The 19942-nt window shown below is 36.1% G+C and overlaps 2 protein-coding genes across 4 annotated transcripts; one reads left to right on the forward strand and one right to left on the reverse strand.

Moving 5' to 3' along the window:
• Positions 1 to 1648: 1648 nt before the first annotated feature.
• Positions 1649 to 5438, forward strand: LOC103498723 (FT-interacting protein 7). The gene has a single exon (XM_008461455.3). The coding sequence runs from the start codon at positions 2242 to 2244 to the stop codon at positions 5281 to 5283; it is 3042 nt and encodes a 1013-aa protein (XP_008459677.1). The 5' UTR covers positions 1649 to 2241; the 3' UTR covers positions 5284 to 5438.
• An 819-nt stretch (positions 5439 to 6257) lies between these two features.
• Positions 6258 to 18045, reverse strand: LOC103498722 (uncharacterized). Of its 3 annotated transcripts, none has more exons than XM_008461451.3 (11): positions 17739 to 18045; positions 17587 to 17625; positions 15772 to 15863; positions 15123 to 15372; positions 14863 to 14982; positions 14674 to 14749; positions 13653 to 13861; positions 13443 to 13551; positions 12023 to 12115; positions 8197 to 8357; positions 6258 to 6959 (listed from the first exon to the last, which is right to left on the reverse strand). In XM_008461451.3, exons 1-11 carry the CDS (start codon positions 17925 to 17927, stop codon positions 6396 to 6398), a joined length of 1902 nt encoding a protein of 633 aa, XP_008459673.1. In that variant the 5' UTR covers positions 17928 to 18045; the 3' UTR covers positions 6258 to 6395. The 3 variants fall into 3 exon arrangements, with proteins under 3 accessions (XP_008459673.1, XP_008459674.1, XP_050946036.1); XM_008461452.3 differs by lacking the exon at positions 17739 to 18045 and adding an exon at positions 16224 to 16513 and having other exon boundaries at positions 17587 to 17613; XM_051090079.1 differs by lacking the exons at positions 17587 to 17625; positions 17739 to 18045 and adding an exon at positions 16185 to 16247.
• Positions 18046 to 19942: the final 1897 nt, after the last annotated feature.

Raw genomic sequence — 19942 nt, forward strand, 5'->3', positions numbered from 1 at the left:
TATAATTGAACTTAATTTTAATTTTGAAAGATTTAAAAAAATTTAGACAATGGAGGATAGAGAAATTGAAATCAAATTAAAAATTGTAGTTACTAAGACATACATATACTAATAATTAAACAATGTAATTTGTTAGCTTCTTCTTTCTAACTTTTATAAAAAGCGAAACCATATATATGCAAAGGAATTTGATGCAAAGCAAAGCAAAAAAGAAAATACTGTGGGATATTCTATACTATTTCTTTTCTTTCCCTATCCATTCTTTTCCCATTTGTCTTTTGGCTAAAAGGATGAATCTTTTAATGCATATTTTTAATGGTCAAAACATTTATTGTTGTTAATTATTTTCATTTCTACTTTTTTCATGGGCAAAAGCACAATGATAATTTATAATAGTGCTGACCTTTTAGGCCAAACAAATTAACAATCTCCCTAATTATGTTAGTATTTATATACTTATCAGCCTAATTCTTTGAAAGGGAGATGTCTATTAATCAAATTTGGAATATTGTTTTAAAAAAGAACTTGACCACACACTCATATATATGAAGTTTTCTGTAATTCAAAATTCTATTTGTATGAAACTTAATTAGTGCATCAATCCAACTACAGACGTTAAAATTAGTTAACAATAATGAGAGTTTGAATGAATTAGAGTTTTCCTCCTTTCTTTTTTCTCCGAGTCCCAAGTTCATGAGTTAATATTTCAAAATTAATATAATTAGAGTAGTTTTATTAACCAAAAGTGTAAATATCACACGAATTTAAAATAATAAATTTTGATTTAGATCGCTCTCCATATGACAGTCAAGAAATTTACAATTTTATATATATGCTTAAATGAAAACCGATTAGATTCGTTCATATTTTTTAGAATAATATTATATATCCTATAATTTATGAAATTATTTTCTACTTTCCTCTCCATTTTGCATCTATTGTTGATTATTTTAAAATGAAATTTTATAAATATAATAAAATTTTATTTTGTATATATGATAGACCACGATAGAATATCACAATTGATGAACACCGATAAATATCTATTTTGATTTCTCAAAGATAAAAAATAAAATTTTACTATTAGTAAATACTTTCAACAATTTTAGTATTTAAAATAATTTTTCTATATATATATATATATATATATATATAATTCGTTATAAAATTATTACAAAGGCAAGGGTTTACTCACATAAAATTTTAGAATTACGACAATTTCAATCTCTTTGAAAATTGGTGGCATATTTTAAGCTCTTAGGATCATGTTTATAAAACCCATGTCCCTTTTAGAATGTTTTAACAAGACTCTCAACTCTTGCCTATGACTTGGTTACTTCATGTTTACTTAACAAAATGATTGGTCCACTAATTTTAAATCAATTTGGTGCTTGATTAAATTCCGCACTAATGAAGTTCACCATACATATTTATATTTACCTATTAAACGGAAAATATTTTGATTAACTTAAATAAACATAAATCTAAAAACCCAGAGACTTATAAAAACCCTTCAGAAAGACAATAAATCGATAGTAAAAAATATGTATATAACTAAGCTTAATAATTCATTCTTAATCTAAATAAAGTAAGATATGACCATATTATTATACATGCTCGTGACCAAAGGTTCAAAGGAATCTCTTCTCCCTAATTGTTGGGTTGTACTTAAATAAAATCATTTAATCCAAAATAAAAGATGCTTTGAAATAATAATAAATAGTTTCCCTAATAATAATAAACAATAATAATAATTCTCGCTACCCCTCTACCTAAATCATTATTTTCATCAACCCCACCATTATTTATTATCTCTTTTTTCTTTTTTTATTTTTCAACACCCGCTATTAATTATTATCATTACGTAACTGCTAATATGCTATGCTGTATCTGTACCAAAAAAAAAACAAAGAAAAGAATATCTGAAATACACATAGAAGAGGGGAGAGGAGTGGCTGATAAAGGGTTTGAGCACATAAGAATCTGTCTCAAACAAAGTCACAATCCACTTTAACACCACCAAACAAACAAACACCCCCTCTCCTCTCTCTCTCTCTCTCTCTCTCTCTCTAAAACCACCATCTGTATCTGTCTTCATACTCCAACAATCCCAAATGATCATCTCATTCTCTTCATCTTCATCTTCATCTTCTTTACTCTCACTCTTCCTTCTACCAACCCCTCTTCTTCTTCACTCCTCTATTACGGATCCCAATCCCTATCCCTCTCCTTCCCTCCGCCATGACCAAGCTCGTAGTAGAAATCCTCGACGCCAGCGACCTCATGCCCAAAGACGGCGACTCCGCCAGCCCCTTTGTCGAGGTTGATTTTGACGACCAAAAACAGAGGACTCATACCAAACATAGAGATCTCAATCCTTACTGGAATGAGAAGCTCCTCTTCAACATCTCCCACCCAAAAGATTTTCCCAACAAGACCATCGATGTTGTGGTTTATAACGAGAGGAAATCCGGCCACCGCCGGGATTTTCTCGGCCGTGTTAGAATCTCCGGCATGTCGGTGCCTCTTTCTGAACAGGAAGCTAATGTTCAGAGATACCCACTTGACAAACGTGGCCTTTTCTCTCATATCAAAGGCGATATTGGATTTCGGATGTATATGATTCACGATGATGATTCGTCTTCTTTTTCTCCTCCTCCTCCTACTCATCCAGCGTCAGCACAACCTCCCCATTTCGAAACCCCCCTGCAGGAAATCAATCCCAACATATTCGATCAGGAGGAACTGCAAGTCCCCGCGAATGGATACGAGAGTGCGAAGGTCAAGAAGAAGAAGGAAAAGGACGTCAAGACCTTCCACTCCATAGGAACAGCTCCGGCTGCGGCTGCGGCCTCGGTGGCTCCACCACCGACAGAATTCAAGCGGCCTCCACCAATGGCAACCCGGATGGACTTCGCTCAAGCAGGTCCATCCCCGGCGACAGTAATGCATTTACCAATTCCTAAGCAAAATCCAGAGTACGCATTGGTGGAGACCAACCCCCCATTGGCAGCAAGACTGCGATACGGCTACAGAGGAAAAGACAAGATCATCAGCACCTACGATATGGTAGAGCAGATGCATTTTCTGTATGTGAACGTGGTTAAAGCTAAAGATCTCCCTGTCATGGATGTTTCAGGGAGTTTAGACCCTTATGTGGAAGTGAAGGTGGGGAACTACAAAGGAGTCACAAAGCACTTGGAGAAGAATCAAAACCCAGTTTGGAAGCAGATTTTTGCCTTCTCAAAAGAGAGATTGCAAGCAAGCTTACTGGAAGTAACTGTGAAAGACAAGGATTTGGGGAAGGATGATTTTGTGGGGAGAGTTTTCTTTGATATCCCTGAGGTTCCATTGAGAGTTCCTCCTGATAGTCCATTGGCTCCTCAATGGTACAAACTAGTGGACAAGAAGGGGATCAAAGCAAAAGGGGAAGTGATGCTAGCTGTTTGGATGGGAACTCAGGCTGATGAGTCCTTCCCTGATGCTTGGCATTCTGATGCTCACAGCATCAGCCATAGCAACCTCGCCAACACAAGATCAAAGGTTTATTTCTCTCCTAAACTCTACTATCTAAGAGCCCAAGTAATCGAAGCTCAAGACCTCATCCCATCAGACAAATCGAAGCCACCAGATACATTTGTGAGAATACAATTCTCTAATCAGGGTAAAGTAACCAAACCTTCTCAGATGCGAGTGATCAACCCAGTTTGGAACGAGGAGCTAATGTTTGTAGCATCCGAACCATTTGAAGATTTCATCATCATCTCTGTTGAAGATAGAGGAACAGGGGAGATTCTGGGAAGAGTTATAGTCCCGTCAAGAGAAGTTCCACAGAGAATCGAGTCCACAAAACTCCCAGACGCCCGCTGGTACAATCTCCACCCTCCATACATCGCTAAATTAGAGGAAACAGAGAAAAAGAAGGAGAAATTCTCCAGTAAGATCCATGTCCGTCTCTGGATCGATTCCGGGTACCATGTTCTAGATGAATCAACGCACTTCAGCAGCGATCTTCAGCCATCCTCCAAAGTCCTCAGAAAAGACAGCATCGGAGTACTCGAATTAGGGATTTTGAGCGCTCGGAATCTGCTACCAATGAAGAGCAAAGAAGGAAGAACCACAGATGCTTACTGCGTGGCCAAATATGGCAACAAATGGGTTCGAACCAGAACCCTATTAGACACCCTCAACCCTCGCTGGAACGAACAGTACACATGGGAAGTTTACGATCCTTGCACTGTAATCACAATTGGGGTTTTCGATAATGCTCACACAAACGGAAGCAAAGAAGACGCAAAAGACCAGAGAATTGGAAAAGTAAGGATTCGATTATCCACATTAGAGACAGACAAAGTATATACGCATTATTACCCTTTATTGGTTCTTCAGCCCTCTGGCCTGAAAAAGCATGGAGAGCTTCAATTGGCTTTGAGATTCACCTGCACGGCCTGGGCCAACATGTTGACACAGTACGGGAAGCCATTGCTCCCCAAAATGCACTACCTGCAACCAATCCCTGTCCGCCACATCGATCTACTCCGCTTCCACGCGATGAACATAGTAGCGGCGAGGCTGTCTCGAGCTGAGCCCCCACTCCGGCGAGAAGCCGTGGAGTACATGCTCGATGTCGATTACCACATGTTCAGCCTCAGAAGAAGCAAAGCGAATTTCAATCGCATAATGTCGCTTCTCTCAGGAATCACCGCGATTTACCGATGGTTCAACGATGTGTGCATCTGGAAAAACCCTATCACAACCTGCCTCGTCCATGTCCTGTTCTTGATTCTTGTTTGTTACCCCGAGTTAATCCTCCCGACCGTCTTCCTTTACCTATTTGTAATCGGAATCTGGAATTACCGGTTCCGTCCGAGGTATCCGCCGCACATGGACGCGCGATTGTCGCAGGCGGAGCACACTCACCCGGACGAGTTGGATGAAGAGTTCGACAACTTTCCAACGACGAAGCATATTGACACGGTGAGGATGAGGTACGACCGGCTGAGGAGTGTGGCCGGAAAAGTGCAGACGGTTGTAGGAGATTTGGCGACGCAAGGGGAAAGGGCTCAGGCGATTCTGGGGTGGAGAGATCCGAGGGCCACAGCACTGTTCATCATCTTCGCGTTGATGTGGGCGGTTTTCATCTACGTTACGCCGTTCCAGGTGGTGGCGATTCTGATCGGACTATACTTGTTCCGGCACCCGAGATTCAGAAGGAAGTTGCCATCAGTTCCTGTGAATTTTTTCAAGCGGCTGCCATCAAGGGCCGATATGATGTTATTATAAATTTATAAAGAGGCTCACAAACAAATGACCTCTGAGATCACTTCTCTTGATTTCTATCCATCTTATATGTTTAATTTTATATATATATATTGTTAATAAGTTCAAACACCATCAAAATCATCGCAATATATATATATATATATATATTTTTTCTAGCTTTCAGCTTTTATTATTATTTTTTAAAGTTCAATTTTGAGCAAATTATGTCCCTTATATTTCTTTTTCTTCTTGTAATTACACTAAATAAATCTAATTGATGCGATTATCCATCGTTCATGAGAAATTCTTTTGTTTTCTTCTCTTGTTAAAAGGTATGATTTAAAGATTAAAAGGAATGAAAAATGTATGATTTAAAGATTAAAAGGAAATAAATAGTGAACACCCTAAATTCATTGGGTCTCATTCGTAATTCTCTATACTATGGCTTTTGGATTATAATTATAAGCTATAGCTAAAGACATATGGTTTAAGCTACTTAAGGATTCGATAAAAGAGCATTTTAAGTCTTAATATCTTAAGAAAGATACTCGAGTGTCCTATAAGTTCGCAGCACAAAATAATTATAGGATAGAGGATTCAACTTTCGACCTCTAAAGAAAAATGTCACGTCAAATATTATTGAATTAACTTTTTGACAATTTGAAAATTGTTATATGGATTAAAAATGTGATCATGTGGAAAAATCATTTCAGATTCTTGGTGGTGCTAAAAAGCCCAACTCTAAAATCATATTAATTAAAATACCTTTCTAAAATATTATACAATATCAGAAGTCTATCAACAACTAGATTTATTTGCAATTCTTTTTAAATGTTGCTACACTTAATTATTGATTTTAAAAGTGCTATCCAATCACCCTTAGAGACACTTCAATTCCCTATAACAATTTTAGTTGTTTGACAAACTAAGTTTGAGATAATCTAATGTAACCTAACAAATTCAAAGTCAATGCAACTCTAAACAGAACTGTGAAATGGAAACAAAATCGCTGAGATCTCAAGTTACATTCGAGCTGGTGACTGCAAAAAACACATCTCTGGATGAAAAGCTGAAATAAAAATTGTTACAAACTTTCTTAAAAATGGTTGAATACAAATTGGCATTGTATAGAATCACCAACTGGAGGAGAGTGTTGTGGATCCAACATGAAACAGTAGACCAAAAATTGTGAAGGTACTGATTAGTATTCCACCAACAAGAATCATATCAACGACCCCCCACTCATCCAGTCTTCCTCCAGCCAATGTTTGCTTTCTCTCAGTTACTATGGGATTTTCTGTCTCCTCCCTTTTGGGCATCACTTGGCTCTTCCGTCTCCTCAATACCCATTCAATCAGATTCTTCCGTTTTGGCTCTTCAGGCAATGGGATATTCCTTGAGGAATCAACTTCATCACCCACAGAGACTGCTCCTTTGCAGCTTCCCAGTTCACAAGCACAAGATTCAGGTTCCGTGGAACATGCACAAGTTTCGTGAGTGTTGGAGCAGGGAGAAACTTTGTCTCGAGTCAACGTGTCTTCCAGAGTAGTTTTATGATGTTTTGTACTGATGGTTTCAATCACTTCCCCAAAAACAGACCACCTTCCAATGGATGTTATCTTCGCCATAGCAGAAGTTCCCAGCATAGTTTCCGGGGCAATTACAAGCACCTGTATGTATCCCTTGGTATGGCCAACCTAGGGAAGCGAAAATAAATTGAGCTAATCAAGAAAAGAAACAGAAGTTCTTTGAAACATTAGATCACAGCGTACAGAAACGGCAATTTTAAGAATACAGATCAGAGGAAATCTAGTTCCACTGGGAATTGAATTTATTAAAAAGAACTGAGGAAGAACAAACACAGCCGCCGTTGAGAAACAGAGAAAAGAAGAGAGAGGATTTAATCGTAAAAATCATTTCATAAGTTCTAAAATTAATATCCTTGATGCAAGTATAACCAGCCTTGCTTACTACTGGTCAATGCTTCAGACCACCTTTCTTCCAGCGTCAAGTGGTTGTTAGGAATAAATTTACGTTTCCTTTGTTTGGTAGTCTTGGTCCCTGACTGTATACTGTATAGTTCAAGTCTTGATTGGCTCTTTTGTACCTCTTACCATCCCGTTGGTTCCGTTTTCCTTCTTGGCCATTGATCTCTTACAATTGCCAACCTATGCTCATACTCTTACGCGTGAGTCGATGATCCATTTTTAAGATAATGACTCATGGGTGTAAGGTATTATTTACTCCACTAGTACCATGGAAAGTTCACTGATATTTCAAGTCCTACCGTTTGGACTTTGGCTTCTTGCTTATTATTTTTCTTGGTCAACTACATTCCCCGGTCCACTTAAAAAAAAATAATAATGAAACCTCGTATCCAAAAACTAGAACCCCAAGGATAAACAAATTCTTTCTGACTATTCAGAGCTCTTCAAAATACATCCTTTGGATCCAACTGACAAGCTAACTAACCCATTTACAAAGGACCAATCAAAATACCTTCTTAATGTCTTGAAATCCTAATTTTGATTAGGTTTAACCAATTCTAATTCACTCCAAGATCAACAGATGATTTAAATGTTTAATTACATTTGCAGTAGATAATTTCTAATATTAATTTGTTAAACAACAGACTCGAATCTAAAATATTTGGATTCTGAAACTGCAACAGTGGATTCTATCAGTTCCCTATTCTATTTTCTCCCTGTTTTGTCTGTAACTGTAAATAAATTTTCATTTCCATTAAGCTAAAAGACCAATTAAAAACCTAGATGTCTAAAAATTTGGGTCAAAACTGACCCAAGCAAATTTCTTACCATCGTCCTAACTATGGATAGTACTTAGTAGTCACCTGAAACTAGCCACTAAACTGTAGGCAAATTACAAGTTGGAAGACTAAGAAAAGATAGACATTAGGTAGTATGACTATCTTACCAAGTGAATGCCATCTGCAGCAATTTCTGTTATCCAAATTCTTTCCACTCTGCCCTCCATTCCATTATATGGCGTAAAAGCTTCAAAAACAGAAGTCAACTCACGGCTTCGTTTCTTGACAATAGCACTTGGAACTTTCTTCATCCTAGCAGCAGGTGTCCCTGAATGATAATAGCGAGTGATAGTGTTTTTTCATCTTAAATGTCTGGCCGCTGGAAATATTAGTTTTATACAATCACATTCTATTTAGTTTTATAGATAAGGGAAATTTTCCAAAAACATCAAGCATAATTTGGTTGGTATTGAAAGATATTGCTACAACCAGGGTTCTAATGTAACATATGCAAACTCTTGAATTAATCCACATGCATATTATTATTATTTATTTTCTAGTTCACCAATTGCAAGGTTGGAGATCGCTCGAATTGGTTTGCACATGCAATACATAACTTGTCATACTGTGGCTTTTATCACACCATAGGTATAAAGAAAAAAAAGGTTGATTGAATAATACAGAGATCCAAAACAAGTGATTGAAATTTGAAAATTCTGCCATCCTACCTAACAGACTTTTTGGATATTCATTGAGCTCTTTCTTGAGGTTTTTTCTTTTTCTTTTTCTTTTCTTTTCTTTTTTTTTTTTTTTTTTTTTGCCATAGAAACAACTTTCACTAAAAAAAAAAGTGAAAGAATACATGGACAAACAAAAGACCAGCCCACCAAAACACCCTAACTAAAAGAGAGTCCAACTAAGTAAAATGTTAGCAATGGAATAGCTGGAAAAAGTCTCCCAAATCGAAGCCTGAAGGGAAACGTGAAATCTAATCAAGGACTAAACCTCACTATGATCCTTTTCCCTACCACGAAACACCGGTCATTCCTCTACCACCAAATGTCCCAAATAACAACATACACCCCAACAAGCCATAAAAAGAAATCTCATCTCTCTAAAGGGTGGATGGAGGAGGAACTCCTCGATCTCCGCACGAATGCTCCAGTGGCCCATAGAGCTAACGCCAAACTCCTGCAGAAAAAAACTTTAGGAAAAACTCCACACAGCTCGAACATACTAGCAATCCTAAAAGGGATGAACAAGGTCTTCCTTCGCCTTCAGAAAAAGCAAGCAACAAAAGGCTCAACAAGCGAAGTCCTCCTCCTAGCAAGCCTATTAACAGTGATAACCTGACCAAGCTAGACTTTCCAGATAAAGAACCTAACTTTCTTAGGAACCTTAGTCCACCAGACCACATAAAAAACACACCCTAGGAGGGGAGGGATCCAACAACAAACTAAACAAAGATTTACACATACATCCCTGGCTTGGGTTAGGACTCCAAACACGAATATCCCTTGTTCCCTCTCTAAAGCATACCTCTCAACTAAAGAAATAAGAGAGGCAACCTCCGTCATTTCCTTATTGGTCAAATTACAATGGAACATGAAAGAAAAGGACGTGAGATTCTCATACCCAACCAAAAGATCCAATATCATGCAGTTTGGAGGAGGATAAATGACAAATATGCAGAGATAAAGAACAAAGGGAACTCTCCCCTACCCATTGGTCCTCCCAAGAATATGTATCCTTACCATCCCCCACAAAGCAACAAGTAAAACAGAAGAAGGTCAGAAGCTCGAAAGAGATACTTTCAACGATTACGATGTGTCTTTTAACTCCTTTTGTCACCCATTCAAAATGATGGGTGTCATGCTTACCCACAATGATCCTATGCCATAAAGAATCGGTTTCAAGGGAAAAGCGCAAGAACCAGTTGGCCAACAATGCTTTGTCGCGGATTCTTAGATTCTCGACTAAACCCCTCTAACTAACAGGACTCCCCACTGCCTCCCACCTAACCAGGAGAAAGTCATGTCTTTCGTCCACCCTTACCCACAAAAAATCTCTCTTGTATTTTTCAATACCCTTACACACCGAGCTAGGAGCCCTAAAATGTGTTATAAATAATACATAGGGATACCACTCAACATTGACCTAGCCAAGGATATCTAATCACTTTTGAAAAGAACCCTTTCTTCCACACCACCAATTTCTTACGGATTTTCTCACAAATCGGATCCCAAAAAGTCAGAGCTCTCAGATTGCCACCTAGAGAAAGCCCAAGGTAAGAAGAAGGGAAGGAACCAACCTCACAATCAAACACCTCTGCCCACCTCTACAACTTAACTTGAGAAGTGTTAATCCCAAAAATGGTACACTTACTCTTATTAGTTTTAAACCCCGACATATCTTCAAAGAAAGCTACAATATGGTTAATGATGAGAAATGACTCCTCTTTCCCATAACAGTGTCATTTGTAAATTAACGATGCGATAAGACATCTCCATTCCTTCCAATCCGAAAAGGATCAATAATGTTTCCTTCCACCCCTTGACAATGATCCAACTCAAGACATCCACAACAAGTAAAAACAGGAAGGGAGACAAAGGGTCCCTTTGTCATAAACCTCAAGACACTTGAATCGACCCTTTTGGGTACCATTGATGAGGATAGAATATTTCACATTCCTCACACACCCCACATGCACATCCTCCAATTATAACCAAAACCTTTCTTCATCAGCACTCTATCCATAAAATCTCAATCCACATGGTCATACGCTTTCTCAAAGTCGAGCTTTAGCATCCCACCCTCCGTGTTCTTCAACCTAAGCTCCTTAATGGTTAGCTATAAGAGCTTGATCCAGGATCTGCCTCCTCGTCACAAAGGCACCTTGGGCCTCAGATATGGTAGTCGGCATCACTTTTTTCAACCGGTTGGTAAGAACCTTAGCCAGAATCTTAGACACTAAGTGATAGGGCAAATAGGCCAAAACTCCCTAACCCTGTTGGCATTATCCTTTTTGGGAATCAAGCAAACAAAAGTTTCCACCAACGAGCTATTCAAGATTCCTCTTACAAATAATTCCTTAAACACCCCTCCAAATCTTCCTCGATAATATTCCAATTATCCTGGAAGAAAGCCATAGAAAAGCCATCAGCACCTAGAGATTTGTTTCTGTCACAGCTGAATACGGCCTTTTTAACCTCGTCCAAAGTAAACAGGGCCACCAAATCCTCATCTTCCCTTGTCAAGATAGGGCTCCAATCGATGCCCTCCACAAACGGCCCCGGCATCCGGGCTATAAAGATTTGAGAAAAACCCAATGATTTCCTCCTCAATCTCCATTACATCCCTTGTGCTTTCACCACTGTCTCACTCTAAAAGCAAGAGACCTATATGATTCTTGTTCCTTCTACCATTTGAACCAATATCACAATCCCCTTCCTTAGCCCACTTAATTTTAGACTTATTTTAGACTTTTGGTTCCAACAAACATTTTCCTTCCAAATCATCTCTGCAAGATCCCATTTTAAAATAACTCTCTCCTCTTTAAGGGGACTATCCAAGAGACCTTCCAACTCCATGGCAACAACATCAATCCTAGCAATGGTTTCCTTCTTTTTAATCTGAACATCTCCACAAAACATCTCTATTCCACCCTTTAAACTGACCGGTTGTTGTTTCTGTACAACCTTCTTTTTCTTTTTTTTTTCAAGCTCTGTTTTTCCGTTAAAAAGAACAAGAATCAGATACATTAATACGGGAAAAGCCCCTTTTTCATCACCTAATTAAACAAGTTGCAAGCAAAAATAATATGACTAAATGGGATGGGTTCAAAAAGTGTTTGGATTTAGACTAACAAAATGTGTGTATGCGAGTGTGGATTCTTAAGCTAGTCATTAGCATTCATGAATCATGTCAAATTGTTCCCATATTTAAATTCTAAGCAAATAAATACAGAGGTGATAAACTATGCCATTTGCATACCTGGTCGAGGATAGAACTGTGAGATGTGAACTTGAGGTAAATTGTACTCTTTAATAAGGTTGATAGTTTCACAAAAATCTTCATCTGTTTCCCCTGAAAAGCACAAGAAATGACAAATATATAAGGTAATAATAATTAAAAAATAAAGCCTAAAAACTTACCGCATAAAGGTACTTCAATGTGATAAAATCAAACAAAGATCAATATTACAAAAAGGTCCATGACCAGGCCCCGACAAGAAGGCTTCGTACCTAGCCCCCTCCCAAACCTCCTCACACGATCTCTCTCTCTCTCTCCCTGATAATCATGTTATTTCTCTCAATTTTCAGATACCCCACAAAAGGGGGAAAACAGCTCAAATATTAGTATATTACAGGCTACCCAAATGTGAGTAATACTGTATGCAAACATTGATGGAGAAGCAAACATTGATGGAGAAACAAACATTCAAGATGACACAAAGACACAAATGGGGGGTAATGGTCATACAAACAATAAATCTTCACACTGCCGCATGGAGACCAAAACAAACAATTCGTGCTTGAATTTTCAATAACCATGGACTCTGATGTATTTTTCAGGTGTTCTCAAAATAATATAATTATTTTGTGTACGGTAAAGAAAGTGGGATTAACCAGAGTTCCACAGCAAAAAAGAGGTGATATGAGATATCTCCATAAGGCCAAAGGGTTACATTTCCATAATAATCAGACGTAGTTTCATCATTAGGACAAATTTATATGTTAAAATATTTTTATGTTAGGTTCAAATATTGCATTTTCTATGAAGACAATAATTTACAGATTTTTTTTGAAACGGAGACAAAAACTTCTTTATTGATAAGAACTCAAAGTAAAAGAGATTTATACAAAGAGGGCAATAAAGAAATAGTAATCAAGGGAGTCCTATAGGGATCAAGAAGCGCACCCGGACATCTCAACTAGGTTGACACCCCCTTAGTGCCAAGCATCGTATCCCGAGTATAAACATAAACAAACCAACAAAGAAACAATAATAAAAGCATTCAGCTTGTTACAAAAATCCAGAAAACAAAATGGGACCGAAAATACAGCAAGAAACAAATGGGAAGACCCAAAAAAACAATCTCAAAATTAAAGACTAAAACAAGGGCAATCCTTCAAGTCTTCAAAAAGCAATAGAGAGCTTCAGGCTGTGTAATCTCCAAACAATGAATCTAATGCAGCAACAATTAGGCAGGTTGAGAAAGAATAGCAGCCCATAATTTACAGATTACACTGTTCCAGTAGTTGGTATCTTGCAACATAGAAATCAATGAACGTGGAAGCATATATTCCCAATCCAAAACAGTATGCAAAGAACAAAAAAACCATGTACACCTACGGAGAGACAAAGATACGAGTCTAATAATCAATACATAGCCTTACGCCCACTTACTAACCGGGAAATCCACATATTATATCAGTTGCAATCTGCATCCCAGGAACAAGCTCAGTTAAGGTATCTACTACAGTCCTGAACTCACTGACTGTATATTCTCGATTCATTGCCTGGGAGAAAATATAACCATTGTTCCTCAGAACTGTTCTGGCATCAGGAATTCGTCAAAAATATATACATATAAGGAAATTTATGTGGAGACAATGCTTACACTTAAGATTGCATCGCTTCCAGATTGAACTGGTACATGCAAAAAGGAGTATACGCATGGATGAGACAAAACCTTTGCTATCTCTTTCAAGTGCTCAAGAATGAAAGGAGGATTTGTCATCCCAATCCGAAGCATTGTGCTTGCATCAGGTGGAAGCTCAGCAACAATTGCATTTAATAAAATTGGAAGATTGACCCCAATGTCACGGCCTGAAATTGCATTACACAGCATTAGCAAGAACAAATGTTTTACAATTTTAGCAACCTTGGATAGTATACGTTATATCAACATTCAAATTCGATGGTATCATAAAAGAAATGTCAGCCAAAATTTAAAAATTATCGTTAGATTCATGACAAAAAACCAGTCAATGGTTGGTCAGCCACCTTGTCCATTTTTTTGGTTATTCTTGCTAGCGCCTCGTAAATTGACATAAAGATCTAGACCTAAGGTTGTTGGCTAATTGTATCTCATTTTGCAGCTTCATTTTGATCATTAGGCTAACCTATTTGGAAATACGATAGTACAAACAGAAGCACAGGAAAGCGCTAGGAAAGAAGAATAACAAAATAATTAACAACAGTTCAAAATGCTCCTCAAAAAGATATGTAAAACTCTACAATAAACCTTTTATCATGCTTTTGGAAGAAAAACTAATCAAATTGGTGGACGAATCAAAGTTTTTAAGCTCTCCAATCTTGGCTTTAGTCTTACACTTAATTTCTTCTTTAACCTGGAAAAGATAATTTAACTATTTCTCATGAATTTTTATAATGCGCATCAAAATTGATAATTTGAAGAACTGATAAATGTCCACTGTGATGAAAGAACATAATCTTCATACAAATTTTCATCAAGATTAACTTTTTAGAAAATCCAACTTATAGTTAGGTGGATTCATCGTAATCTTCCAATCTTCCATCACAACTCAATTGACACAACAAAAATTTACAAGCAAAAAAGTATCAGTTTGTCATATACTATAAAAATGAAAAGCAATCTCGGATGTAGTGCAGCGTACCATAGGCCCCCGTATCTTCACTGCTCAACCATATTTCCCTGACTCCTTCATTGATGACAGATCTTACACGCTTTACCTACAAATACAGTTTTCACAAATCCCTTTTCAGACAGAACAACATAAAGTTTCTGACTGAAAACTGGAGGACACGTGTTTTACAAAAGCCATACATTAGTTTAAAGTCCTTACAAGGCTATCAACAGTGTAACTTCCCAAGTGACCGCGAGCATGTTTTGTCTTGCAATAAGTGCAAGCACCTAAACAGCCAACATTGATTGGAAGTATTTCAATGAACTTGTTCTTTCTCACCTGTTCAAATATCAAAATTAAATCATTTTTTTATATAGTTAGCCAAAGGGTAGAAAGAAAATATTAGCTACAAAAGCTTTTATTTAAATAAATAAATAAATAAAAAGTCTCAAAAAGTTTGAAAAGGAAACAATTCACACTTTTGGAAGGTCAAGTGCTGGCAGTGTCTTGCGATTTAACAGCCTTACTTCATGGCCTTTTAGTGTCTCTTCCACAACTTCTACCACGCGATCAATCTGCTGAACTCCTACGATACTGACCCCTTCTAACTCCTTTAAATCTCGACTACCTTGTGGTACACACCCAGCTACTACAAGAGGCTTTTTTGCATTTTTGCATTTTGTTATTAGAGTGTCCATAGCAGACTGACTAGGGGATTTAACTGTGCAACTGCAGAAATATTTATCAGGCTATATTCCAAATATTGACCCTTTTGTACATGAGGAAGAAAAATATTTCATGATTTATATGCAAAACTATAGGTCTGTAGTAAAGCAAATATATGCACCACTATCAACAACAAAGCACATAAATGTGGAGCACTAGGAAGAGAACATTGAAGGTAAATGTCCTCAAGAAGATGTAATAACCAACAAGGGAAAGAGACAAAAAGTTATTGAATAATTGCTGTCAAGAGTATACTAAGGCCCACACCCCACACCCATAGTAACAAACCACGTTATTAGAGGCACATAATTTCTTTGATCACAGAATCAATTAAAGCACCTGCAAGCATTCACAGGCAATTTATGATGACACAACTTTTAAACTTGAAGGAGCAGATCATACGTATTTATAAGCCACAAGTCTGCATCTTCAGGATTGTCGCTTAACAAATAACCAAATGCTGAAAGCTGACCAGCCATGTATTCGCTGTCACTCTGTCAATGAGCACAACAATGAGAAAATTGTATCCAATTTTTATTTTAGCAATGATGACACAACTAACCCTGATAATATAAGCAACCTCACAAATTTAAATCATTGTTAAGATTAATAATAGAAAATATTGGCATATTAATACCAACGACCAAATATTGGTAACTTCCTTTTCCAATCCAAAACACTGATCTCATAATTTCATACGTTGACTTGATTTAAGGATTCACCTAAGATCCATGAATTGGAATAATTGCATGACCGACCTATTTTAGACACCCAAAATGAAAAATGCCCCACTTTTTAAAACAGTGTTAATTGACCTCCTGTTGACGTCGTGATAAGTGAAGTTACGAACTTGCCATTGATTTCTTTCTTCCTCTTTCCAACTTCTTCTCCGGCCAGATCACAACTTCCGACATACCAACTTCTGCAAAACTCTTTTTTTCTCTTTCTATCTTATTCTTCTACTCCAGTCGACCAACTTTGAGAAAACTATACTTTCTCTTTTTCCTCTTTCCTTTATCTTCTTCTCCAAAAACCAACTTCGGCGAAACTCCTTATTCATTTTTCTTCTTTTTTTCTCTTTCCATGTTGTTGTTCTTCTTCTTAGGCGCGACCAACTTCAGCGAAAATCATGCACCAACTCCGGCTGTGAGAGAGGAGAGTGATTTATGAGTGAGGAAAGGAAGAGAAGAAAGAGCGAGAGCGAGATGGGCTTTTCTACATGTGCAAGTTTATTTTGGCAATTTCACCCGAATGTGACATCAACAAAAGGCCAAAACACCTTATTTTCAGGGGAAAGAATAAATGATAAATAAATAAAAGGCATATTTCATTTTCTCCCCAAAATTTGGGTTGTCTTCCGTACAAATTTCCACATGTATTTCATTAAACTACTTAAAGTTAATTACCAATGATGCAAGCTAAGGACTTATTGTTCAATTTTCCTCCATGATGCCCGATACATTCTATGTAAAAGGGATAACATGACGTGAATCATATATTAAATGTTTGTGCTTTTGTTTGCAAATAGAATATTGTAGATTTCCACGGAATCAAGAACCGAATTCCTTAGGTTCCTCCAAAACAAGTAAAACTTATCTTGCACTAAGAAAAAAGAGAGTTAATTCATGAAGAGAGCAAATTCTTTAATGCTTAGAATGCCATCAAAGGGCTTGTAGTATTATGAAAATCTAGGCAGTGTGCATAGAGTGTCTTACTTCGTAAAAATATAATTTGATGATTTCAATCTTTCTTCCATTCAGCTAGTAGCACGCCTTGTTAAATTTCTTTTCCAAATAGGACTTTTCCTCTTGAAAAATTGGATCACATCATGATTAAGGAGAAAATTTTGTTCTTCATTAGAAAAAATTTAATATACGATGTGTCAGCATCACGCATTAAATCTGCTAAAAAAAGTTCTAGTTTTATTGTCATATATTTATCACATCTGAAAGCTTTGATTCTAATCAATTAAAATCCTTTGAAAGCCTTAGGTAAAATCCATAAAAGTCAAAACAATGAATCCAGGATGGAAATGTAAAATCAAGTTAAAGAACGCAATAAATTGCAAGGATAAAAAGCTAATAACCAATCAACCTCTAACTGGATTAAGTGTTTTTCAGACAACAAACAAACTCTGACGGAATTCAAGCCATAGACCTGCATTTAAGCCCAGGAAATAACAAAAATCAATTTTATATGCGGGGATGAAGAACTAACCTGGTTGTGAGAGCATCCAAAGGTTTTAACATAAATTGTCTGCCAATGACATCGAAGTAGACAGTTGTTAGTATCCGCAAAAGAAATATGAAAACCATACAAACAAAAAAAGATACATTTAACGCGATACAAGGAGGTCAGCAGAGAGAGACCTGTGTGCCTGGAATCTTAGGTACAAGTGGATTTTGGGTCGGAGAGGGCTGGTTGCTCGAATCATCAGCACTAGGATTAGATTTGAACAAGTTCTTTTTCTTCGGCTTTACACCCACTGCAGTTATCGGAAGACGGTAACCAGGGGGAGCTCCGCCGCCGCCGATGAGCAAGTCTTCTATGTCTTCCATGGCTTAGAACTTCCTCCGCTGGAGAGACGAGAGGGCAGGCGGAGGCTCACTACTGCTGCTGCTCTTCTTTTATGTGTTGGGCTTAGTAATAAGTCTTAAAACATATCAACTCAGGCCCATCCTCCTTGATGGGGTTTGATAAATAAATACCCGAATCCGAAGGGTTGGTGTGGGGAAAGGGTTGGATTACCCTAGTTAATATTATCATAAATCTAATATTAGGATAAATATGTATTTGTGGGAAGAGTTACAAAGGTAGTGATACGATAGAGATTTAAAAAAAGTGTTATGATAAGATGTGTTAGTGGAATGATTACGTAAATACTGTTATGAAATATATATTATTCGTATTATAAATCGAATAGTAAAACAATTTTGCCTTAATTTTTTTCAAATATGATGTTCATTTTCAATCTTTTTCAAATAATCGTTATGTGCAAATATTTTTTTTTAATTCATATTTTAAATCCAATACACAAATTTTGTATATTTAATTTACCAAATCGTCCTAGTTTTTGTAAAAAAAGATTGTCTTAATTTATTTAACTACAGTGTTCATTTTCAACATTTTTTAAGTCTGTATTACGTTTCAATAAATCGGTTTTTATGAACGTGACACGTACGCAACCCGTAAACATGTAAATAACAACTGAAAATAAGAAGTACCGAAAATAGAAAATAACAATCAATGCTTTTACCAACTATAGTTTTGTTTTCTAATGAAAAATTACAATAAATCTAGTTTTAGGTTTATCTCCAATTTATTTTAGTCTGTTTTTAAAATATTAACTTTAATTTTTATTTTTAATGTGATTTATATATTTTCAAAATATTTATTTTAGTCATTTTGCAACAATTATTGAGTAAAAAATTCATGAACCTACCACCTTTATAACAAAAAAACTTGTTATGTTAATTTAACCAAACTTAATTTAATAACCAAAATAACATTGTGAAATAGGAAAGATATAGACAAACCACCTCTAAATAATAGGTTTGTTGAAATTACAGTCCCACTAATTCTTAATTTAATAAAATAGTCCTTATAGTTTATCGTTGTAATCAATTTATGGTAGTTTGTTAAAATTTTACCATTTTTTTTATTGAATTGACATTTCTTGGTTATTTAAGCTAATTAACTGTTGAGATTGATATCAACATTTTAATTTCACAAATATATCGATGTGAATTCGAACATTGAGTTGATTGAATATAATTAAATTTAAAATCTAATTATGTAATCACAATAAATTAACTAATTCAATAGTAAAAATAAAATAAAATTTTAATAATGTAATTGTACCAAAATTCATAACTTAAAAACAGACTGTGTTTTTTAAATAAAAAGATTAAAATTAGCAAAACTCATTAGCTATAAAAATTATAAATGAGAAGGAAAAAAAAAACTATAGAAGAATTGAAGGGTAAAACTAGGGTTATGATTACCATTTCCCATAACTAAAATTGAATTACATAACCCAACTCTCTCATTTATAACTATTCCCTCAAACATACCCTAAATGATATATCACTTTTATGATTCATTTCCTTTTTTCTTACTAGTGGGTTAACGTTTTTAACTAACATATGAGCAATTTATCGTACGAATTTAAACACTTGTATGAATGTGCATATATACGTATGCATGTAATTTCACTTTTTCTGTACACAAATTTTCATTATGGAATTCAGATAATATACTCAATGTTGGGTCGAACACTTTTCCCTACTTGATTTTCAGTATTTTATTGTTTGATTTTTTGTGGTTTATTGGTTAGTTTTCGTAGAAACTTTTGTATCGTAGTCTCGCGACCGCTCTCAACTTTACCAATTCAAGTTTTGAGGAAAAGTGAATTTATAATTAAAAATAATTGTTTTAAGGATAGATAAATTATTTTAAATGACATAATTTATATATCACAATATGTATGTGATAAAAATATTGATATATTTATATTTATATATTCATGATAAACTATTATATGTGTTTATCATGTTACAAATATACACATATA

This window comes from Cucumis melo, chromosome 9 (assembly GCF_025177605.1).
Source record: "Cucumis melo cultivar AY chromosome 9, USDA_Cmelo_AY_1.0, whole genome shotgun sequence".
Classification (NCBI taxonomy): Eukaryota; Viridiplantae; Streptophyta; class Magnoliopsida; order Cucurbitales; family Cucurbitaceae; genus Cucumis; species Cucumis melo.

Bases quoted from the DNA above. Each gene is read 5' to 3' on its own strand.
- LOC103498723 (XM_008461455.3), top strand. From the start codon at position 2,242: ATGACCAAGCTCGTAGTAGAAATCCTCGACGCCAGCGACCTCATGCCC.
- LOC103498722 (XM_008461451.3), bottom strand. From the start codon at position 17,927: ATGGAAGACATAGAAGACTTGCTCATCGGCGGCGGCGGAGCTCCCCCT. The intron at 15,864-17,586 runs GTTAGTTCTTCA...GCTCATTGACAG, and splicing joins TTGGATGCTCTCACAACCAG to AGTGACAGCGAATACATGGC. The intron at 14,983-15,122 runs GTGTGAATTGTT...ATATTTGAACAG, and splicing joins CAGCACTTGACCTTCCAAAA to GTGAGAAAGAACAAGTTCAT.